Genomic DNA, 24,709 nt, shown 5'->3' with positions numbered 1-24,709 from the left:
GCCACATGTAAAGTAAGTGCCCTACCTGTTGTGCTATCACTCCGGGGTCCCACTTTTATCTGTCATCAACATAGCAGCACCCAAGAAAGATAGGAGTAATTGAGACAGACACCCCTTCTCTTATCCAAGTTATCCCTGAAAACCAACACAACACTGTAAAGAAGTAAGCAGTATGCTTACTCTCTCTGATTGACACTCTTCTTTCCCTAAAGTGCTTTTCTTGGTCATGGAAGTGGCTGAAAGGACTTGGAGCACAGACTTGCATGTGGGAGTCCCAGGTTCTATCCTTGACATCAAATGTTCTGGGCACTGTGCACTGCCAGTGGTTGTTCCTGAACCCTGAGCTAGGAGTAGTCCTGAGCACCACTGGATTTGACGTCTCCCTCCTCAGGGCAGGCCCAGATCTCAGTGGTACAGCATTTGCCTTGCATGTGAAGCTCTGTATTCAATCCTTGGCACTTCAAGAAAAAAGAAAATCTTTCTGCTTTGGAAATAGACGTTTTACTTAAGGCCCTCCCCTAAATGCTGCAGTGTGCAGTGTAGAGAAGAATGAGCAACTTTCTCTTGTCTTTTCCAGCAACAGCTGCAGGCCTATGTGGCCTGGGTGAATGCTCAGCTGAGGAAGAGGCCTACGGTGAAGCCTGTACAGGACCTTCGGCAGGATCTTCGGGATGGGGTGGTCCTGGCCCACCTCATCGAGATTGTTGGTCAGTTTCAGCCAGAACCCCAATGCCCGGGTCTTTTAGAGCATGACCTCCTCTCTCCTCTGTGTGCCCTTCAGAGCCTGTCACTTCTTCTTTCCATCCATCACGTGGAGCAAGAGATTCAAATCAAACATGCAGCCTTAGATAATTGGTTCTTCGTCATCAGTGCTGGATGTGCCAGGCAGTGGATTATGCTGTGCTCTGAGAATGTGATGACCAGCAGAGTCTGTCCTCTCAAGGGTCTCCTGAGGGGGAGTAATAGTGGGTAGGACATTTGCCTTGCACAGGGCCAACCTGAGTTTGATCCCCAGCATCCTATATAGTTCCCTAAAACCTGCCAGGAGTGATTCCTGAGCATAGATCCTGGAGTAACCCTTGAGCATGTTTGGAGGCCAGAGCTATAGTACAGCGGACAGGGTATTTGTCTTGTATATGGCTGACCCAGGTTTGATCTCTGACATCTCATATGTTTCCCGGAGCCTACCAGCAGTGATTTCTGAGCTTAGAGCCAGGAGTAACCCCTGAGCACCACCAGATGTAAACCAAAAGCAAAAAAAATAAAGTCTCCAGGGGCTGGTGAGATAGCATGGAGGTAAGGCATGCAGAAGGACTGTGGTTCGAATCCCAGCATCCCATATAGTCCCCCGAGCCTGTCAGGAGCGATTTCTGAGCGTAGAGCCAGGAGTAACCCCTGAGTGCTGCCGGGTGTGACCTCCCCCCCCCAAAAAAAAAGTCTCCAGAAAGGTCTTAGTACTTCAGCAAATAGGTACTTGTGGTGGGAGGGCCATAGGGAGCTGCCTGACCCCAACGTGAGAGGCTTGGCAGAAGAATTAATGTCCAAATTAGGCTAGAAAAGGAAAGAGTAGCTGGGCAAAAAGATAAGGCTAAGAGATGGTGGATGGCATGTCTCACGTGTATGTCTCAAACCCACAGATATTCTATGCATATGAACTACATAGGTACGTAATCTTGTAAATAAGCCCAGGTATATCCCCAAACACAAACGAAATATGAAGGCCCTCCAAAAGATGCTCATTTCCTTTTCCTCCATCCAAATTTCATACTCAAAGATTTAACTCACTTTCTGACCTAGATAGATCGTTTCCGTGGCTCACATCAAGTAGCCCTTTCTCTATTTTGGCTGTTATGAAATGTGGGCAGTGAGTCTTCCCTTGAACTTCATATGTTGTTTTTTTTCCTAACAGCAGGAGAAAAGTTGAGTGGGGTCCAGCTGAGTCCTAATAACCAACGGGAGATGAAAAATAATGTGGAAAAAGTTCTACAGTTTGTAGCCTCCAAAAAGATTCGAATGCATCAGACTTCAGCTAAAGGTCAGTGTTCCCTGGTTATCTGGCAGCTGGAGAACTGCTGCCCAGGGTTCTATGCCACTTGGAGTAGGATTAAGTCTGTTTTTCATGAAATCTTTCCCCATTAAAATGCTATCCCTTTGGGTTGAAGAGATAGTACAGTGGGTAGGACACTTCCCTTGCACAAGGACGATCAGGTTCCATCCCCAGCTTCCCATATGGTCCCCCAAGCCTGCCAGGAGTGATTCCTGAGTGCAGAGCCAAGAGCACTGCTTGGTATGGTCCAAATTCTAAACAATAAAATACAACAAAATAAAACATTATTCTTTCGGGGAGGGGGAATAATGATCACATTTGAATGTGCTGGGGGATGCTCAGTGGGTAGGGCATTTGCTATCTATCGGCTGATCCTTGTTCCATTCTGGTATCCCATATGTTTCCCCTAGTTCCACCAGGAGTAATTATTGAAGTAAGAGCCAGGAGCAGATCCCCCGGCATCCCATATGGTCCCCCCAAGCCAGGATCGATTTCTGAGCTCATAGCCAGAAGTAACCCCTGAGCGTCAAATGGGTATGGCCCAAAAACAAACAAACAAACAAAAAAACAAAACAAAAAAGACAGAATTAAATTTCAAACCAAAAAAAAAGGGGGGAAGAGGGGTTGAAGAGATAGCATGGAGGGTAAGGCGTTTGCCTTTCATGGAGAAGGTCATCGGTTCAAATCCCGGCATCCCATATGGTCCCCTGAGAGCCAGGAGTAACCCCTGAGCGATGCCAGGTGTGACCCAAAAAACAACAATAAATAAATCAATAAATCAATCAATCAATCAATCAATAAATAAATAAATAAATAAATAAAAGAGCCAGGAGCAACTGTTGTGACACCAAAACAACAACAAAACAAAATTTTCTGAGTGTTGGAAGCCTGGGTGGAGATAGACATTTCTATTTGTTTTAATTGAATAAAGATTTATTTTGCCAGGAGTTGGTTGGGGTGCTTGGGAACACACCTGGCTGTGCTTGGGGCTTCTTTCCATCTCAGTGCCAGTATTGCTTCTGGCAGTGCTTGAGGGATCCTGTGATGTTAGGGATTGAACTAGAACTTCCTACATTCCAATAATTTGAACTAGTTCTTTGAACTATTCCCCAAGCCCTGTAAAAGTTTATTTAAAAAAATTTTTTTTGGAGTGTGGGATATGTGCTCAGGGATTTCTTGGCTTCATATTTTAGTCTCTCTCTCTCTCTCTCTCTCTCTCTCTCTCTCTCTCTCTCTCTCTCTCTCTCTGTTTGTTTTTTGGGTCACACCCGACCACACTCAGAGATCACTCCTGGCAGGCACAGGAGACCATATGGGATGCCTGTAATCAAACCACCGTCCATCCTGGATCAGCTGCTTGCAAGGCAAATGCCCTACCACAGTGCTATTTATCTCTCCAGCACCTTAGGTTTAAAATAATTTTGACAGGGGCCACTCCCAAGAGATCTCTGCCTTGAATAAAAGTTTATTTGAATGCTGGTCGGGAAATTAATAGGGTAAAATACCAAATTTGGATATTAGTTTTAGAAGGATTCATTTAATTTAATGGAGCATAAATATAGCAAGTATTGCATGTGCAAAGTTTTATCCCACCATTAGGAGTAATTTCTGAGTGCACAGAGCCAGGAGTAACCCCAGAGTATAGCCGAATGTGGCTCAAAAATCAAAAATAAAAACCACCAGGAGCCAAAGCGATAGCACAGCGGGAAGGGTGCTTGATTGTATGTGACGACCCAGATTCTATCCCTGGCATCCCATATGGTCCCTTGAACCCAGTAGGAATGATTCCTGAGTAACTCCTGAGCACTGCCAGGTGTGGCTACAAATTAATCTATAAATAAACAAACAAAAAAACCCAAAACAAAAATATTTTAGGTGCCATTTTAGGAATTGCTTTCTCTAATAATCCTTCCCTGATCTGTCTAGAATAAACAGGGCCCCTCGTCTCTGAGCTCCTTTGAACTCCTGCATTGTCTTGGAAAATGTTGGACTTGTTTGCCATCACTTCCTTGATTGACCTTGGCAGTGTTGGGGTTTGAACCCATGGCCTGCCAGCTACCTGGCTCGCCTGTATCTCCAGCAGATGTGGGTGGCCTGGAGATGCCCTCACTGCTGTACTTTTTCTCTTCTATCCCTCAGATATCGTGGATGGAAACCTCAAATCTATCATGAGGCTGGTCCTGGCCCTGGCTGCGCATTTCAAACCCGGCTCCAGCAGGGCAATGGGCCAGGGAAGGGGCCCCCGAGCCCCACTGCAGAGTCACCAGCCACATTGTGCCACTGCCATGGCACATGGTGCAGCAGCTGCCCTGGCTGATGTGTGTCATGACATGTCGCGATCAGGACGGGACATCTTCCGGTACAGACAGAGGTAGGGTGGCCCCTGGACATGGAACCTCCTCTCTCTCTCTCATGCTCCATTGCTGTTTTCAATGGTTTTTGACACTCGGAAACACTTAGATGGTCCTCTTGGCTCTTTGTCCTGTGATCCTAAGACGGACCCTTGATCTCCTACATGCAAACCATTTATTCCAGCTACCTCCCTATCCCATTTTAAGTGTTTTCATACCTGCAAACTGGCATCAGTGGTTCAAAACCACTACATGGGGTTGAGGAAGCAGTTCAGCAGTAAAAGCTCTTGGCTCGCATGTGTGAGGTCTTGAGTTTGATTCCCAATACCAGAAAAAGAAAGATGATAAAACTAACTATCCTGCACCAGAGAGAGCTTAGTGGGCTATGAAGTCCAGATTTGCTCCCCATCACTGCTCTACATGTTCTGAGAACCAGAGCATAGCCAGGAGTAACTCCTGAGCAAGGAGCCAGAAATAACCCCTGAACACTGCCAGGTATATTCCAAAACAAACAAATAAAAATATCCCACTAATTTTTCTCAAGTTACTAACTCAAGTTAATAATTTTCCCCATTTTTATGGAGGTACCTAATGTCCCATACTATTAATGATAATATTAGATATTCAGTGTTCTGGGGCCAGGAAGGTGGCGCTAGAGGTAAAGTGTCTGCCTTGCAAGCGCTAGCGTAGGACGGACAACAGTTCCATCCCCCGGTGTCCCATATGGTCCCCCCAAGCCAGGGGCGATTTCTGAGCGCATAGCCAGGAGTAACCCCTGAGCGTCAAACGGGTGTGGCCCAAAAAACAGAAAAAAAAAAAAGATATTCAGTGTTCTAACAACACCACAATCTATCACTAGACTGTCAGCTTCTCTTACCAGTGTCCCGAAGTTCCTTCCCATCCTCCTAACCCCATTGAAAAATTCAGACTTTTCTGTCTGAAATGCCATTGTGTAGTGGATTAATATATCACACCTACGAAGTTCACCTAAACAGTGCAGAGAAAAACACAGTAGAGGACTGGAGCGGTGGCGCGGAGCGGTAAGGCGTCTGCCTTGCACGCGCTAGCCTAGGACAGACTGCAATTTGATCCCCTGGCATCCCATAAGGTCCCCCAAGCCAGGAACGATTCTGAGAGCATATCCAGGAGTAACCCCTGAGCGTCACCAGGTGTGACCTGTAAAACAAAGAAACAAACAAACCACAGTAGAGGCTAAAGTGCACAGCAGCCTGAAAAAAAGAGCCTTCCCTTTAGTTTGTGTTGTGTTTTGGATTGGAGCCACACTCAGCAGTGCTCAGGGACCACTCCTGGCAGTGCTCAAGGGACCATATAAGGTGCTAGGGATCAAACCAGGATGGCCTCATGCAAGGCAAGTGCTCTAACCACTGTACTATCTGTCTGATCTCCTTGTTTTTATTTCTTACTTTTTTAGAGGCTTGGGTCTTACTCAGCTGTGCCCAGGGCTTGTTCTGGGCTCTCTGCTCAGGGATCACTCCCAGCAGGGCTTGGGGGGATAATATGTGGTTCCAGAAATCAAACCCAGGTTGTCTGTATACAAGGCAAGTGCCCAACTAGCTGTGCTATTTTTCTGCACCGCCACTTTGATTTTGGGGGTCACACATGGTGGTCCTTGGGGGTTACCCCTGATTCTGCACTAAGGAATTACTCCTGGTGGGCTCAGGGAACCATATGGGGTGTCAGAGATCAAACCCAGGTTGGCCACATGCAAGGCAAGCACCCTACCCTCTGACCCCACCTCCACATTTTTTTAGAAAGAAATTTTACCATGTGGCCAATCTGGGTTTGATCCCAGATATCCCATATGGTTCCTTGAGCCAACCAGGAATAATGACTGAGTAGAGAGCTAGAATTAACCTCCGAGCATCACCAGGTGTGACTCAAAAGTGAAAAAAAAAATGAGAGAGTGAATGAATGAAAGAGGGGGGGAGAGAGAGAAGCTAGAGATACTTTATTTATTTTTGTTTTGTTTGTTTTGGGCCACACCTGGCTCTGCACTCAGAAATTGCTCCTGGCTTGGGGGATCATAAGGGACGGGTGGGGGGGGGGGGAGGGAGGCTCGACCAAGGTCTGTCCTAAGTTAGTTGTTTGCAAGGCAAACACCCTACCACTGTACCACCTTTCTAGAGAGATTTTATTTTATAATTAGCATAAAATCAAGGAATTGTGTTTGTGATTTTTGGTGCTGGGCCCCAGACTTTTAAATACAATGTTTTCTTCCCTGGAGATATGTTCCAGTTCATCTCAGGAGCCTTTGACCTGGAATGTTTCCAGGCTGAAGGGCCAAGCAGTCCTGGACAGTCAGGGCATAAAATGCTCCACAGGGGCTAGAGAGATAGCACAGTGTTAGAGTGCTTGTCTTGCATGCAGCCGACCCAGGACCAATGGTGGTTTGATTCCCAACATCCCATATGGTCCTCTGAGCCTGCCAGGAGTGATTTCTGAGTGCAGAGCCAGGAGTAATTCCTGAGCTTCATCGGGTGTGACCCAAAACCAAGAAAAAAAGAAAAAACTTCACAGGCTTCTGCTTCTGTAGAGGGAAAGCATGTCCTTGAGGTGTTGCAAAGAATGGAGAAATCACTTCTTTTCCTGCCTCACTTCCCTACTCGGTTCCAAGTAGGCCACAGTCACTTTTTTCCTTCAAAGTGCTTACAGAGGGGCCTGCTGAGATGACCTGCATGGAAGTCCAGTTGACACCTGTCTTTGTTGCCCTCCCGGCCCTTAGGAACAGCAGCATGGACGAAGAGATCGAGAACCCCTGCTGGAGCGTCCGTGCCCTGGTGCAGCAGTATGAGGAACATCAGAAGTCCCCATCTGAGACCAGCTGCTCCAGGTAACTAAATAGAGCCTCAGGATTCTGAGTGCCACCATCCAGGTTACAGGGCGACTTTGTGGGGCATTTTGGAGCACTTTACCTTAAGCTACAACATAACAGTCAATAAGATAGGGCTGGTGCGATAGTACAGTGGGTAGAGCACTTGGCTTGCATGCGACTGAATTGGGTTCCTCCCTGAATCTCATATGGTGGTTACCTGAGCACCTCCAGGAGTGATTTCTGAGTGAAGAACCAGTAGTAACCACTGAACACAGGCGGGTGTGGCCCCAAGCTCAGAAAACAGTCAATAAGAATATTATCTTGGGGCTGGAGAGATAGCATAGCAGTAGGGCATTTGCCTTGCACGCAGCAGATCCAGAACAAATGGTGGTTCGAATCCCAGCATCCCATATGGTCCCCCAAGCCTGCCAGGAGCAATTTCTGAGCGTAGAGCCAGGAGAAACCCCTGAGCGCTGCCGGGTGTGACCCAAAATCCAAAAGAAGAAAAAAAAAGAAAGACCTTTTTCAGGGGCCAGAGTTGGGCATTTGCTTTGCAGGTGGCTGACCTGATTTTGATCCTCAGCATCGCATATGGTCTAGGTCCTGAGCACAGAGCCAGGAGTAACCCCTGAGCATCACTAGGTGTGCCCCCTGGGGAAAAAAGAAAGGAAGATCTTTGTCCTGAAGTTCAGAACTAGCCTGGGGGATTTGTGGGATACATGCTTGCGTGTGTATGTGTGTGTGTGTGTGTGTGTGTGTGTGTGTGTGTGTTGTTTTCCTGGAATTGTCTTTGTTCCTGCCCCTTCCCACCTGCAGAGCAAACATTCAGGAGGTTCATCATCGCCCAACTTCTCTAATGGACTGAGGTCTTTAAAAGCAACTTTAGAATCCAGTGCAGACTCAAGAATGAGACTATAACAAAGTCGGTTATTGTCAAGAATATACAGGAGCAGAAAACAACTGCTTTCTTGGCACATGTGAATCACACTGTAAACACATCCCGGGATAGCATACTAGCTTATTTACTGACTTATTTTATTTCTGAATCATATTCAACTGCATGTGTGACCTTTTCCCAAACCCAACCCAAATAGGCTTGTATGCATTTTATGTGTTTTTGTCTTCTTATTCTTTTCCTCATAAAATCCCATTTTAGTTTGATGGATTTTTTTTTTCTGATTTATGGCAGTTACATAGACATCCTTTCCAGTGTTTTTTGTTTTGTTTTGTGCTCAGGGTTTACACCTGACTCTAAGGTCAATGATCCCTCCAGGCATGCTCAGGGAACCGTAAGTAGTGTCAGGAATCAAACCCACCCAGGCCATTTGCAAGGGCCTTAAACATTCATGCCTTCTTGCAAGTATTTTAATATACGAGTAATCTTATTTAACTTTTTTGTTTTTGTTTTTGGACAAAACCCAGCAGTGCTCAGGGGTTACTCCTGGCTCTGTGCCCAGAAATCACTCTTGGCAGGCTTGGGGGACCATATGGGATGCCGGGAATGGAACCACCATTGGTCTGGGGTCGGCCTTCTGCACACCCTACCACTGTGCTATCTTTCTGGCCCCCTTGTTTAATTTTTTTTTTTTTATCTTTATACTGGTAATCTTGTTTAACTGCCACTAGCCTTTACCTTTAGTAGTTATGCATTTTGGAGCTGGAGTGGGTAGGATGTTTGTCTTGCATGCAAAAGATTCATGTTCTATCCTTGGCATCCCATATGGTTCTGAGCCTGCCAGGAGTAACCTGAGTGCTGCCAGGTGTGGCCCAAAAACAAACAAAAAAGTTCTGCATTTTATTTAAAAGAGTCACAAAATAGGAATCAAAATTGGACACAAAATAGTACTAGAGAGAGAGACCTCTAAGGCTGAGTGCATGCCTGGCACACAGAGGCCTGGGATCTAATTCCCAGCATCACACGGTCCTCCAGGACAACCTGTGCCAAAGGACAGAGTATTGCTGGGAGGGGCATACCAGAATCCCTTTGGCACTATTTGGCAGACAACATTCCCCCACTCCCAGTCACATACCTCTTAGTAACCATTTGTCGCTGTAAAGTACACAACTTAGTAACATCTAGTCCCTTCCTGATGTGCCCTACCACCTCTGAGCAGATCAAAGCCATTTCCAGGGCCCTCTAAGAGTCTGCACCCCTTAAACAATAGTCCTGCTTTTAATGAGAGTCAAACCCTGGCTTCCCAGATCCAGAGCTTGCTATCGAATCAAAAGGAAGTTTTGATGTATAAAGGCTTCTATTGCTTCCTGCAGGGTTCCAGGCCCTTCACCCTTGAGCCGCAGGGAGCTGCCTGGAGCTGGGGGGAGAGATGGAACTAAGTGGGTGGGGGCACAATTTGGGCAAGCAACTTGCTTCCTTCCTGTCTCTACCTGGCTGTGGTAATTAGAGGTTGTGTGAGTCAGGCTGAAGGCTCTAGGTGTGACCTACCTTTCAGCCACTCTGCCATTAGAATTTTGGTTTTTTTGTTTTGGTTTTTGGGTCACACCGGCGGCGCTCAGGGGTCACTCCTGGCTCTACACTCAGAAATCGCTCCTGGCAGGCTCAGGGGACCATATGGGATGCCGGGAATTTGAACCATCGCCCTTCTGATTGCAAGGCAAACGCCTTACCTCCATGCTATCTCATCGGCAGAATTTTTGGTTTATTTTTGGTTTGGTTTTAGGAATGGGACTGGGGGAGGCGAACTCAGGGCTTGGTGCTTTGCATGTGTGTATGTGGGGACCAGAGTCCCTTATACCGTAGTCATGCAACCCTGAGCCATCTCCCTGGCCCTAGCCTCTCTAGATGAGTGAGTTCTGTCATTCCTTGAGGGTATTCACTGAACACCTCTCCTTATCCTCAGTGTCCCTAAATCTCACCCTATCCTCGGTGCCATCCTCGCATGCCTACGCCCGGGTCTGGGAGTAGCTGGGGGGGGGGGGGCTTCCTAGCATCTGTCCCTCTTCCTTCTGGTCCTTCTAACCCAGCTCCCTGCTTGCTTGCCTGTTGCTCCACAGACCTGGAGCCAGCCTCGCATGGATGGACCACAGCAGAAATGCTGCTTGCCTGTGCAGACCTGGAGAGCATGGATGGACCAGAGCAAAAACATTCTTTGCTGCAAAAGAGAAAATCACATAGCCCGCAGCAGGGGGGACGGAGACTGGCATGCGACTTGGGGCTTGGGGGGGTGGCGGGGGTGGCGATGGTGAACCCTCAGCTTGACTGAGACCTATCCGGACCCGAAGTGACCCCCTGATGGGGTCCCAGGCGCCGCAGGACAGGGTGGGGGACACAGCTGACCCCGGCGGGCCTCCTCCCCGCCCGGGAGGGAGCGGCCGCGGGTGACAGCTCGGGGAGGGGTCGGGGCGGGGAGACAGCGCCCGGGGGGCGGCGCGGGGAGGCGATCGCGCTTGTAGGGGACCCGAGCTGCCCCTCCAGAACCTCGGGAGCGTGTCCCCAAGAGGAGATGCCCGCACCGGGGGGTTTGCCCGGAGCTGCGCGGCCGCGCACTGGGCGATGCAGCCGCTGCCGGGGGGCGCCCGCCTGCCAGGGGAAGCAGCATTCGCCCGGGCCCGGCTGCTGCTGCTGCAGCATCTGAGGCTCCGGGACGGCGATCCTCGGACCCGCGTCCACCCAAGACGCTCCTCGTTGGCCGGCGCGTGCAATCGAGTCGCCCCTCGCGCTCCAGCGCGGGGAGACATGCCCGAACCGGGGACCCCTGAACCCCGCCGCCGCCTCCCGCCTGGCCCGGGGCAGCTGGATTGTTGAAGCTCGAGCAGGAGGGGGACCATGGGAGGGACGCAAGTCAAATGGTGAGCGGAGGCCACTTGCTTGGGTTTTGTCGGGGTGGGGGGCGCAGGTGGGATGCTGAGTGAGATTTGGGGGTGCAGGGGTGGGGGCTGGGAGGGGCGACCCGGCTGCTGCTGGCCTGGGGGTTCGTCTCTGCACCTAGTCCCCTATGCTCTATGCTGAAAAAGAGAAAATTATGTAGCACCTAGGCAGCGGGGGTCTTGGGTGGCGTGAGGGGGGGTCCCCGACTTGACCCCCACCTTGCCTGTAAATACCAAGAGCATTCCTAGACCCTGCAAGGCAAGGGTTCTTTCTGATGTGGCCCATTGACTATTTAGGAAGATGATAAAATAAATAAATAAATAAATAAATAAATAAATAAATAAATAAATAAATGGGTTGCAATTTAATATGCTGGGGGATTGCTTTTCCGATTTATGGACTAGGGGCTCAGCTCTTTTGGGGGTTTATGACATGAATCCTGTCCCGGTTTGTGATCCCTGGTACCCCCAACTGCAGAGAGGGGGTGATGGTGGTGGCCAGAGATAGTATTAGGTAGTTGTTAGAAAATATTATTTTTTTGCACCAATCAGAGGGCGCCCGGAGCAGGGAATAATTAATTAGCAGTGGAAGACTTTTCTCCGGCCCCAGCGTACCCCCAAGCCCCTCCAGCCTTCTGGTCCTGCCCCAGGAGCAGGTGCCCCAGGAATCTCCAAGCAGTCCCTATGGGCATCTGCATCGCCTAGGCCGACCGGTGTCAGGGGCTCAGGATTTGCCTCTCCGGGGGGACCTCGCACCCTGGCAGCCTCGATTCCAGAAAGGAGAATGTTGTTTTCTTCTCCCCGGCCCTGCCACTCCCCCGGCGGGGCTGGATCCTCCGCCCCCGACTCCTTCCTTCCCTTACAAGGAGCCGCGGAAGGTGGAGCCGAGCATGCGTCTGGCTGGCTCCGCGTTTAGGAATTAGCGGTTCTCCCTCCCGCTGTCAGCCCAGTTTCACACGCAGTCCCCCAGGCCCCCCTTTGTCTCTCACGTACCCCATCGTTCAGCTGGCTGATGCAGGCGGGCACCTGCGGAGCGCAGCACCTCTAGAGTCAGCTGAGAAAAGTGTCATCTTCGGATTTCTGGGAGCTGAGGGGGGTAGGGTGGTGGGCTTCCACCTCCTGCCCTTGGTTGGACCCCCGCAAATCTGCAAGCAGATGCCTAAGCCTTGGGTCTGCTCTGTTCTTGTCAGCAATTCTAAGATCTAGAGTCCTGCTTCTCCAGCTGTGAATTTTTTAGGGAAGGTGTGTGGAGTGGTGGTGAGGGGTAAGCCACAATAGGATACTCTGCTCTCTGAGGTCACTCCAGGCAGGGCTTAGGGGACCTCATGGGATATGGGATGTTGGGGATCAAACCAGGTCATTTGGTAGTATACAAAGCATGCTCTCTTCCTGATATGTATTACCTTTCCAACCCAGCTACAGATTCTTGTGTGTGTGTCTCTGTGTGTGTATGCTTGTGTGTGGTTTTTGAGCCATATCCAGTAGTGCTCAGATTTTACTCCTACCTCTGTGTTCAGGGATCATTCCTGGTGGGCTTGGGGGATAATATGAGATGTCAGGGATCAAACCTGGATCAGCTGGGTGCAAGACAAGCAAGCATCCTACTCTCTGTAGTATGGAACTGTCAATCTCACTTCCAGGCCCTCAAGAATTTATATAGGGTTCTATAAAGCAATGAGTTTTCTTAAATACTTTTTGCAACTCTCCTCCTCTCCTGCCCATCTGAATTGTAGATCTCCATGACAGGTTTGTGTGACTTAGGTTCATTGGAAGGAGAAAAATACTTGAAATTGTTTTCTTTACCGCTAAGGGGGAAGGGAATGAATCAACATTCAAATCAACATTCCAAGCATAGAAACCTAGAACATGAGTTGTTCAGCTCAGACTGCCAGAGGCAGTGACATCTCTGGCCATTCCCCTACTTTCTACTCTTGTCTGGGTTAGTTTCTCAGAAGACCAGAAGTTAACTTCTTATGATAGTTGTGAAGGTTAGCCTGGGAGACTTCAGGGCCACATTAAGTGGGTCTGTGCATCTTAAGATTGTCTGCTCTGGGGGCCCGGAGAGATAGCACAGTGGTGTTTGCCTTGCAAGCAGCCGATCCAGGACCAAAGGTGGTTGGTTCGAATCCCGGTGTCCCATGTGGTCCCCCGTGCCTGTCAGGAGCTATTTCTGAGCAGACAGCCAGGAGTAACCCCTGAGCACCGCAGGGTGTGGCCCAAAAACCAAAAACCAAAAAAAAAAAAAAAAAAAAAGATTGTCTGCTCTGTTGTCTGGGTAATGAGTTTAGAAAGAATTCAGGAAGTTGGGGAAATATTAGGGTCCATGGCTTCATAGGCCCTGAGATTTTTTTTTTTTTTTTTGGTGCTGAGGTTTTCAAAGTGGGTGCACAGAAAAGGGAACTTTTCCTTCTAGTGCCCTCTCCCTACAGCTGCCTCCTTTCACCCATCCTGTGCACACATTTAAGGTTCACCCCCCCCAAATAAAAAAACAACAACCCTTAAGATCTTTCTTCCAAGTTCGGCAAGTGCATCACAGCTCTGGAATTATTGGGAGGGGAGGTTGCTGCTGAGATAAGAGAATGACTTTGATGGACTAGAGAGATAGTATAGCAGGTAGTGTTTCCTTGAGCAAAGCTGACTCATGTTTGATCCTCAGCACCCTATATGGTCTCTTGAGCCTGCCAGGAGTTATCCATGAGTGAAGAGCTTGTTTATTATAAGCTTTTGTTATTATAAGCCCTAAGTATCACTGAGTGTTATGCAAAATGATAGTAAAAAAAGACTTTGTAAATAAAGCAAACAAATCTTTATCATTGCCTAGCATATTTCCTCTTTCCTGATATCATTTGTTTCTTTACTACTTTTAATTTATTTTTAAATGTTTTATTGCCCTATTTTTGTTCGTTTGGGGGCCAGACCAGCAGTGCTTAGGGGTGTTCAGGGCTTATTCCTGGCTCTGCACTCAGGAAATAACTCCTAGTGGACTCCAGGGACCATGTGGGATGCTCAGGATCAAACCAGATAGGATGTGTACAAAGCAAATGCCCTGTCTTGTTGCCTCTGGCCTCTCTCATATTTTTCTTTATTTAAAGAAAATGCATCACATAGTTGCCATAGTTGACCATATATTTTTGTTTCCAGATAAGTGAGAGAAAATTTATTTAAAAAAATAGAAAAAAAGGGCCCGGAGAGATAGCACAGCGGCGTTTGCCTTGCAAGCAGCCGATCCAGGACCAAAGGTGGTTGGTTCGAATCCCGGTGTCCCATATGGTCCCCCGTGCCTGCCAGGAGCTATTTCTGAGCAGACAGCTAGGAGTAACCCCTGAGCACCGCCGGGTGTGCCCCCCCCCAAAAAAAAGAAAAAAATAAAGAAAAAGGAAGAGAAGAAAGTTTTTTAAAAAAAAATAGAAAGAAAAAAAAAGAAAAAGTACACTATCAAGCACATTTATGAAAATTATTCTATCTCCAATGAAGTCGCTAATACAATGGCAGAAGATTTAGTAAGCTCTTGTACAATCTCTAAAATTGGTGTGTTTCTATAGGGACAAAAGCCTCAAACAAATGAAGTTCTCCAGCAACTCAAATCACTATTACTGATACTGCTGCTTTTTGTTGTTGTTGTTGTTGTTGGGCCACACCTGGTGACCCTCAGGGGTTACTCCTGGCTATACACTCAGAAATCACTCCTAGCTTGGGTGACCATATGGGACACCGGGGGATCGAACTGCGGTCTGTCCTAGGCTAGCACGGACAAGGCAGACACCTTACTAATTGCGCCACTGCTCAGGCCCCCAATACTGCTGCTTTTATTTTTAGCTGCCGGGCCTCCTTGAATCCTCTCATAGTTTTTAATTGCAAAACTTTTCTTTCTGTAGGAGTCACTCCTGCAATGCCTAGAGACCTTGGTGCTCAAGGTTCATGAGGTGTCAACATCAGTCTTGGGTCATGGGGCCTTGCAGGTGGGGAGGCCTGTGGTCCTCAGCTTTGATCAGGTTTCTGTTCACTTTTTTTTTTTTTTTGCTTATTTTTATTGAAGTTGGAGAGGTTTGAGTAAGCTATTCCTGGTGGTGCTCAGGGCTTCCTCCTTGTATTGCTCAGCAGATCATATGCAATGCTAAGATTAAATTGGAGCTAGCCAATAAACCAGCTAGTAAGGCAAGCACCACATTCCCTGTACTGTTCCTCTGAATCATATTTAATATAATTAACTGGGTTAACCTAGAAGAGTGTTCAGGGACTACTACCAGCTTGGTGCTAGCACATGGCAGTGTTTCGGGGACTGTACGTGCCCAGGAAAGAAACCTGGACCTCCTTCATGCAGACCATGTATTTCAGCCCACTGAGCCATCTCCCTTATTTTTTATTTTTTATAGGGGCTTCATCAGCTTTCTTAGAGTCCCAGATCACTGGCAGTACATAGGCGTCTCCAGGGTTATTCCTAACTATGCAGTGACAGGGTTCAAATCTGGGTCCTGCACAGTGCTTGGAACAGGCACTATCAGTTGAGTTCTTTCCCCATCCAAACTATTTTTTGGGTGGTCCATACCTGGTGGTGCTCAGGGCTTACTCCTGGCTCTGTGCTTTGGGATCACTCCTGGTGGTGCTTGGGGGAGTGGTATGAGGTTCCAGGGAACCCATGCACCTGCAAGGAAGCATACTGATTCTCCCTGTACTATCTTTCTGAATAAGGTATTTTTTTTCTTATCACATGTCATTGCCTTTTTTTTTGTTTGTTTTGTTATGGAGTCTGCCCTGGTTGTCCTTAGTTTCTGGTTCTATTCTGATTGTTTCTGGCTCTTTGTTAAGGGATCACTCTTGGTGGGCTCAGGGGACCCTGTGGAGTGCTGGTGATGGTACCAGGTCAGCTATTTACAAGGCAAATGCCCTCCCTGCTGTTCTATCTCTCCAGCCCAACATGCTGTCATTGTTGACATCACTAAGCCTTTTCCCTGCCTGGCACTGTCCACACTCCAACAAATGCTACCATCCCTCTTTGGCTTCAGCCCAGAGCTGATCTGTCATGATTACTCTGTGGGATGCCTGTTGTCTCTGAGAGGTCATATACTAGGAACAAATTTCTGCCAGCACCCAAAGCTACCAACATACAGATGAGATGTTTCTGCAGTTGAGCCCAGAGATAATCATAAACAAACAAAACAAAAAAATTTTTATAGGGGAGGCACACCCAGCAGCGCTCAGGGCTTATTCCTGGAACCCCGGTATGGAATGTCAGGAATTGAACCTGACTTTGATCCCTGACACCCCATATTGTTCTCCCAAGCATTATCGAGAGTGATCCCAAAGTGCAGATTCAGGAATAAACCCTGAGTTACTACTGAGTGTTTCCCCAAACTATTTTTTTAGAAGTCTGTACCTGGGGTCTGTGTTAAAAGTTGACTTACATTGGGGTGGAAGCAATAGCACAGTGGGTAGGCCATTTGCCTTAGATGTGGCTGACCTGGGTTCTATCCCCAGCATCCCATATGGTCCCCTGAGCCTGCCAGGAATGATTTCTGAGTGCCACTGGGTGTGGCCCCCAAAAAACATACAAACAAAAAGTTGACTTATAAACAACTTTTTATAGTAATTGTTTATCTTCCTTTGTCTTCCCTCTCAGCCTGACTTCACCCAGTCCTGTCCACAGTGCAAAGAGTGAATCCATTATAACCCAGGCAGAGGAGAAGACAGGTTTTGTGGTTATTCCTTCAGAAGAAATAGAGAACCGGACAGGTAATATTGTTTCCTCTGCATGGATTGACTCAAACAACTTCACCCAAGTTGAAGAGCTTGGGGTTGTCTTCTCCATATTCTGTACATGCAAGCTCTGCTCTAAGGACCTCTTAGGGCTTTGAACCAGTGAATGTGGCTATCCTCTTACAGAATGGTCCATCTGATGTCTTAGTTGCCTAATTGCTGAGTGCACCTGCCTGTGCACAAGGAACAGTTGCAGCCTCATTCATTCATTCATTCTTTCATTCAGGGAAATAGCTTTTGTTATCCCTCTGCAAAAAAAAATCAGTACAGTCCTTGCTTACTTACACTGGTGATGCTAGAAGGGAAGAGGAGCCTGAGGTGTCAGTGAGAATGTACAGTGGAGTGACAGGTCTTACCTCACGCTTGGAAGAGGGGACAGGAAGGACCACAGGGAGCCCCCCATTTTGGATTTCTTCTTTTCTCAGAGTGCTTCCCCTTTCCTTCTTTCTTTCTTTTTTTTTTTTTTTTGAGGAGGGGGCACACTAGCTCTGTACTAATAGATTACTCCTGGTGAGCTTAGGAGACCATATGGGATGCTGGGTCTCGAACCTGGGTCTGTTGCATCAAGGCAAGTGCCCTACTTGCTGTATTATCACTCTAGCCTCAAAGTCTCTCATGGAAGTCAAAGGAGAGAACTTAGAGGCAGGGGAAGATGAAGCTAATAGTGGGAGAGAGAGAGATGGAGCAGTTGGTACAAGGATGCTTTTGCTAGTCGGATGCCTATGTGTCTCATACAGTGAAGGGAGTTCTGTGATGGTTATGGTTATACTTAGAGGAATGAGGTTTTTCCCTCTGAAGCTCCAGTATAACCAACAGGAATTTTATTTTCATTATCCTGATAGCTCCACTGTTTATACTTGGCAGAGTCAAGCTCTAAAAAGTTAAGAGTTGCAATCTGTATGTTCCAGACTAAGACTTCCAAGTAAAGAGTCTGAATGCTTCTTTACCTTTGTATGGAAGGAGGAGGCCACACTAGGCAGTGCCCAGAGCTTACTCCTGGCTCTGTGCTCAAGGATCACTTCAGAACTTGGAGAATCATAAGGGGTGCTAGGAATAGAATCTGGGCCAGGCTGTGAGCAAGGCAAGTGCCCTATCTGCTGTACTATTTCTCTAGCTCTACATTTTGTGTTTTGGGGCTACACCTGGCAGTGTTGGAAGATTGTGGTACCAAGAATCAAAGGCGGGCTTCCTGCATGCATACATAGCATGTGCTCAGTCCATTGAGCTCTCTGCTCAGCTCAGAATGCTTCTGGAAAGATTTCTGCGGGAGGATTTTTCTATCCTAGGTTGTCTGCCTTACAGCCCCACCTGGTGGATGGCTTGTGCTCCAGGGACAGGTTCTGAAGGCCAGTGACCTGAGAGCCCAGAGGACAGGGATCTCTCTCTTGCTTGCTCGCTCGTTTGCTGTTCACCCCTGTTTTTGTCTCCAGCATGAATTATACTCCCTCTTTTGACTTTGTAGAGGAGACAGACTCTCCCTTATCTCGAGACTGGCAGCCAGGGAGCCCCGGAACCTACCTGGAGACTTCATGGGAAGAACAGCTGTTGGAACAACAAGAACATTTAGAAAAAGAAATGGAGGAAGCAAAGAAAATGATCTCAGGATTGCAGGTACCGCTTCCCCTCTACTTATTGGTCAGATGGATTGTTGTACTTTTTGTTATTGTTTTGGTTTTGGCGCCACACTTGGCGGTGTTCAGGAGTTATTCCTGATTCTGCACTTAGGAATTCTTAGGAATTACTCCTGATAGTACTTGGGGGGACCATATGTGATGTCAGGTATTGAACCCGAGTTGGCTAAGTGCAAGGCAAATGCTTTCCCTGCAGTACTATTGCTCTAGCCCCTGTTGTGCTTTTTTTTTTTTTTTTTTTTTTTTTTTGGTTATTTGGATCACATCCAACAGCGCTCAGGGGCTACTCCTGGCTCTAAGCTCAGAAATCGCCCCCGGCAGGCTCGGGGGACCATATGGGATGCTGGGATTTGAACCACCATCCTTTTGCATGCAAGGCAAATGCTTTACCTCCATGCTATCTCTTTGGCCCCTGTTGTGCGTTTTTTTTTTTTTTTTTTTTAAGCTACTGGATTCTGAAAAATAAATTTGGGAGGTTAGAGTTGAGTGGTTGCAAGAGTAATGCGCAAACAGGTAGTTTCTCTGGAGGGTGACTTCTCTTGACAACACTTTATGCTCTCCTGATTCCAGGATAACAGCTGAGATTCCTGGAGACCCCAAGCCTTTCCCTGGCTTTCTATTTCTTTGGTGGAGTTCTCTCCACTCTGCAGCTACAGACCTGCAGCTTTCTTCAAAGGAAGGGGCCATGAATAGTTAGGGGGTTTCAGCCAGGAATTCTTTCCCAGCAGGAAGTGGGTCCACATTGGGAATGCAGAGATCTCCACTGGAGTCTGGCTCTAAAGGATTTTGCTCACCCTTGGTGCATTTCCAAGTGGCTTCCAAAGCAGAATGATCAGGTGGAAAATGTTTTCATTGCACAAGCTGAGCCCTTTAATTTTTCCCTTACCTTCAACACCAGCTTTCCATTCTCCCCTGGCCCACCCACCCATTTGACTTAGGTGCCTACCCACAAAGGACCCCACCCTGACCCCCTGCCTCTGTCTTTGCGTGGCTGACCCTGTTTGGGAGAATGTTTGTAGGGTGTCACTGACCCTGAAATCGCCCAAGAATATCTCTTACTGTGTGCGCTGGGAACGGCGCTACTTTGGAATTGTCAAATATTTATGGACACGTAAACAAAGCCCACATTATGTGAGCAGCTCTGGCAGCCGGCAGGCGGTGGAGGGCGTGCTCCCCGACTGCCAGCCACGGGGTGGGGACACAAAGGGCTCCAGACAGAAGATTGGTGCAGGGCTAAGTCAATTTACATAATACATGCCCCAGAACTGGGGAGGGCTGCAGGCCTGTTTGTTGACAGTGTGAAGGTTCTGGGGAGCTGTTGACTTTTCCCTTTTGCTCTGTACTTTGCAAAAGTCTGGCCTTGGAGACCTTTTAGATCCCTTTTCTGCCGCTTCATTCAGGACCAATCTCATTAATGCAGTGGTTTGTGTGTGAGCATGCTGTCCTTTAATAGAAAGCATTAACGCAAGGAGGGAGAACTTTGGGATGAGCCTGACCAAGTTTTTCCCAGGATAGTGCGAGGTCTGTGAACGGAGATTCTCATCAGGTTGGCTATTGGATTGGTTTGCATTTTTCAGTCTGGGAGGAACTTGGGCACATGAGATGGAAAAAGACGATGGACAGGCAGAAAGTCATCATTCTGCTATTCTCTGCAAAGGAGGAGTTCTAAATCATAGCCACATGATCACAAAGAGGATTCAGTTCCCTGGTAGACTACAATGGGGCTCACAGCATCCCGTGTTTCTTAACTCTAGCTAAACCATCTAAACCACTTCTCAGTTAGCAGTCTGCCTTGCCCTGCTGCAATACGATTTAATGAATCAAATTACTTTGGTTATTTGATTCTTCTACTGGTTCAGACCTCTTGCCACAACTCCGTAGCATAACTAAAGTAATTTGATTCACTGAAATTTTATGATTAATTACTGCTAAACCGTCTAGTGGCTGGCTTTTTACAATGTTTTCATATGCCGTGTGTCACTTGTGATAACACTTGTATTACGTCTGTCGAAATGGGCTTTAAGCTCTAACTTTTCTTTTGAGTGGATTTGTACAAAGACACCATAGTCAAGGGGGATTCATTTAAAATCCTTTCACCGAGCCGATGGGCCTCATACCTACCTTCAGAGTAGGTTCAAGTTTTGTGAGAGCTAAAGGATGCAATTTTGGGGAGTCTCTTTAAGATTAAAGGAGTGTGGGGAGCTTGCGAGGTAGTATCATAGGTAAGGTGCTTGCTGACATGGGTTTGATAGTTTTATGCAGCTGGTGTGGGGAACTCTATATGGCTCCCAAGCCTGTCAGATGTGGCCCTGAAACTGACGAGTATTAATTATAAGATTATAAACAGAGTATGAGATAGAGGCCCTTTGGGTACAAGATGGGTGTTCCTTAGTCTTGAGCTTCCTTCAGGATAAATTTGCCTCCTGTTCCTCAAGCTCCTTCCACTCTTCTAAAATCCCACACATTCTGATGAAAGCAGAGCTTGATTGGGAATTGGAAATGACTGAGACATCTCTCTGTAAATATGTTTCCCTTCTAGTTCTGTTCAGGTTGCTTTCCTTAGTAAAAATGCAGAATTATTAAAGCAAAGTTAAACATAAACAGAATGCAAGTTTGATCAGGGAAGTGGATCTGGATCCAAGGGCAGGCATTGCAGGCTTTGCACAATAGAATCCTGGCTTTGTTCCCCGGCACCACATGGTCCCCTGTTGGATGTAACTCCTTGGGACAAACAAATCTACCCAAGTTGGTGTTTTATTTTATGATTGTTATTATTATTATTTTATATTTGGAGGGCACACCTGGCAATGCTCAGGGGCTACTTTTGTATCTATGATCAGAAATCACTCCTGACAAACTCGGGGGACCATATGGGACACTGGTGATTGAACTTGGATCAATCCTGTGTTGGCCACATGCAAGGCAAATGCCCTACTTACTGTGCCATCGCTTAAGACCCTACTACTATTATTGGGGTTTTATTTTTTTGTTGTTGTTTTTGGGTCACACCCGAAAGCGCTTAAGGGTTACTCCTGGCTCTACGCTCAGAAATCGCTCCTGACAGGCTCGGGAGACTATATGGGATGCTGGGATTTGAACCACCGTCCTTCTTCATACAAGGCAACGCCCTACCTCCATGCTATCTCTCTGGCCCCTATTATTGTTGTTTTGTTTTTGTTTTTGTTTGGGGGGGGCACACCCATTTGACGCTCAGGAGTTACTCCTGGCTATGCGCTCAGAAATCGCTCCTGGCTTGGGGGGACCACACGTGATGCCCGGGGATTGAACCGCGGTCCTTTCTACGCTAGCGCTTGCAAGGCAGACACCTTACCTCTAGCGCCACCTTCCCGGCCCCTATTATTGTTGTTTTATTTGCATTACCCTGCAGTGCTCAAGGACTTTTCTTGGCTCTGTGCTCAGGAGTGACCACCTACCCATATTCATGGGCCTATGTGGTGCCAGAGAATCGAACCATGTTCTGTGGGATACAAGGCAAGTGCCTTAACTTCTGCACTCTCTGAATAGAGTCAGTGCTTAATTCCACCACCACCCCTCTTTGGACCACACTCAGCTATGCTCAGGGCATACTCCTGGGTTTGCACGCAGGGATCTCTTTTGTGAGACTTAGTATGTGAGGGGGGACATTTGGGGTGTCTATGGACTGGCTATGTGCAAAGCAAGTGCACTACCCACGATGCTATTGCTCTAACTCCTGAATCAGTGGTTTAAGTAAACTCAGTAACAAACTTGTCAGCCAGGATAATTTTAGTTCACTTTCCAACCTGTGACATTCTGTTCGAGAAGTTTGAAATGTCACTGCTGAAGGTAAAGTTTACTTTAGATTATTTTCTGGGGCCAGGAAACATCGGTGCAAAAAAGGACTCAGGTGCAACCAGAGCAATGAAAGAGTGAGAGTATGAGGACCTGGGTGGGCACTTGACACTTGCCAAGGAGATTGCAAGAGGGAAATGTGATCTTAACTTGGATCTTAACTTGTGATCTTAACTTGGAGTGAGTTTACCAATCCCAACTCTGGACTCAGAAATCCAGTGGGTCTTTCTTTTTCTGCCTTTTTGGTTTTCAGGCCTTATTGCCAATGGATCCTTACCCTGAAGACGAACAGGAGAGGCCTTTGGCCACCTGTGAGCCAGGAGTCAATCCGAAGAACAAGCTGGTAAGCTCTAAGTACTGGTTCATGGATTTTATTGGAAATTTTTGACCTTTTATTTTTGTTTGTTTGTTTACTTTTATGTTTTTGGGCCACACACAGTGGGTGTTCCAAGGTTACTTCTGTCTCTGTGCTCAGAAATTCCCTCCTGGCAGGCTTGGGGGACCATATGGAATGCCGGGGATTGAACCTGGGTTAGCTGAGTAACAAGGCAAATTCCATACTGCTGTGCTATCACACAGGCCTCTACCTTTTATTATTTAACTTGACCTTGTTGTCAACATCTTAAAAGGCTTTCTTCTCTCTTCTGTTCTCTCATATTTTCCTTTTTCTTTTCATGTTCTTGTCTTCTCTTAATTCCTTTCCTGTCTTCCTATCATTCAACCTTTTTTCTTCCCTTCTTTCTTGTAGATACTTTAGTTGTCAGCTATGTGCTGGGTCCTGTATGTTGGACACTTGATGATTGGTTGGTTGATTTAGGGCCATGGGACTATATTCACAGCTCTATACTCGGGGGTCACCCTAGGCAGTGCTCAGAGGACATAGGTGGTGCTAGAACCTAGCATCATCCATCTTCAATTTTGGCTTCTCTCTGGTTCAGGGCTGGAGATTGAGCACCTGTCCTCACAGACTTTATCTTCAGGCCCCTCTGTCAGCTCTCAGCACTCCTCAGTATTCTTCTCTGGCCTTCAGGCCTAATCATTCACCCAAGCAACAGCATCTGCCTCTGTGGGGCCACTCACTTCCCACTTCTCATATAGTTATTTCTTCTTTGTTTTGTGATCACACCAACATTGCTCAAGAATTACTCTTGGCTAGCTCAGAGGACTATATGGGATGCTGAAGATCAACCTGGGTTTGCTGCAATGAAGGCTACTTTCTCTGCCCACTGTACTGTTGTTCTGACCCCTCCACAAACAGTCATTTTCTCACACAGCTCTCTGGGTCTCAGATTTGTGTGTTCAAACACATGACCCCCATCTGACAATTTCTACTTCTCTGTCCCATAGGCATTTCAATATCAGCAAATCCTAAGCAGCTTTTCTCCTTTTTTCCCCCCCATGGCAAAATCACTCATCCTTTTTGAGTCTGGCTGACCATTTTTCATTGTACCAAATACCCCAGAGCTGAAACATTAAAAAGTCCCTTTCCTGACCGTTCTTTCATGCTAGTCAACCAGATAATGTCATTTCATTCTTTGGAGGCCTCCAAGCAGTGCATCTCCCTAGCTGTCCTTGGCTAGTTGTGTGCTTGGCCTGGTGATGACTGCTCAGCTGGGCACACCCAACTGACGTGCCCATCCTAGGTACCTCAGCTCACTCTTTTTAAGTCTGTTTACACAGGACCCGAGTGATAGTACAGTGGGTAGGGTGCTAGCCTTGCTAGCAGCACCACATATAATGATCTCTAAGTATAAAGCCCTTATTCCAGAGCCTTAGGAATACAGCTAGGGTGTGGCCATAAAACAAATGAAACAAAAAATACCTCTTCATCCAGTTGTCTCTCTTCTCATAGTCACTACCAGAATTCAGGTCTTCATGAATATTTTATTCTAACAGGCTTGTCAAATTTCTTAATTCCTCTCCTGTCTACAAACAATCTCCCCTCTACCACACACACACACACACACACACACACACACACACACACACACCACCACACACACTAGTATTTAGGGCTTATTCCTGACTCCATGTTCAGGAACACACACACACACACACACACACACACACACACACTAGTATTTAGGGCTTATTCCTGACTCCATGTTCAGGAATTACTCTAGGCAGGATTTGGCAGGATCATATATGGCTTGCCTTGTCTACTGTACTATCTCAAGACACACATTTTTTATTCCTCTGCCTAAAACTTTTCATTCACTTTTCCATTGTCCCTCACTGGCCTTTTTTGATCCTCCCCCCTCTCTGTTTTCCTCTCTGATTTTTATCTCTTGTCATTCCTCCTCCCTTTGCCTTTTCTACATATTCTTCATATTCCTCTGCTTGCACCACCCTGGACATAGCTTCTAGTAGGGGGCAGATCTGTTTCCATAGTATAGGACTCTTGGATAGTGGGTGCTCAGTGATGCTTATTGATGAA

At 47.2% G+C, this 24,709-nt stretch overlaps 1 protein-coding gene across 1 annotated transcript in view; it reads left to right on the top strand.

Moving 5' to 3' along the window:
- The window catches only part of DIXDC1 (DIX domain containing 1), a 63,566-nt gene that overhangs the window by 16,280 nt on the left and 22,577 nt on the right, over positions 1-24,709 (top strand). Inside the window, 7 exon segments of the mRNA XM_049778657.1 lie at positions 578-707; positions 1,910-2,035; positions 4,187-4,418; positions 7,142-7,249; positions 16,674-16,786; positions 18,273-18,421; positions 22,526-22,626. Coding sequence (XP_049634614.1) covers positions 578-707; positions 1,910-2,035; positions 4,187-4,418; positions 7,142-7,249; positions 16,674-16,786; positions 18,273-18,421; positions 22,526-22,626 — 959 coding nt within the window.

This window comes from Suncus etruscus, chromosome 8, assembly GCF_024139225.1.
Source record: "Suncus etruscus isolate mSunEtr1 chromosome 8, mSunEtr1.pri.cur, whole genome shotgun sequence".
Classification (NCBI taxonomy): domain Eukaryota; kingdom Metazoa; phylum Chordata; class Mammalia; order Eulipotyphla; family Soricidae; genus Suncus; species Suncus etruscus.
Note: the sequence above shows the minus strand (reverse complement) of the source record. Positions and strands in the feature narration are given on the sequence as shown.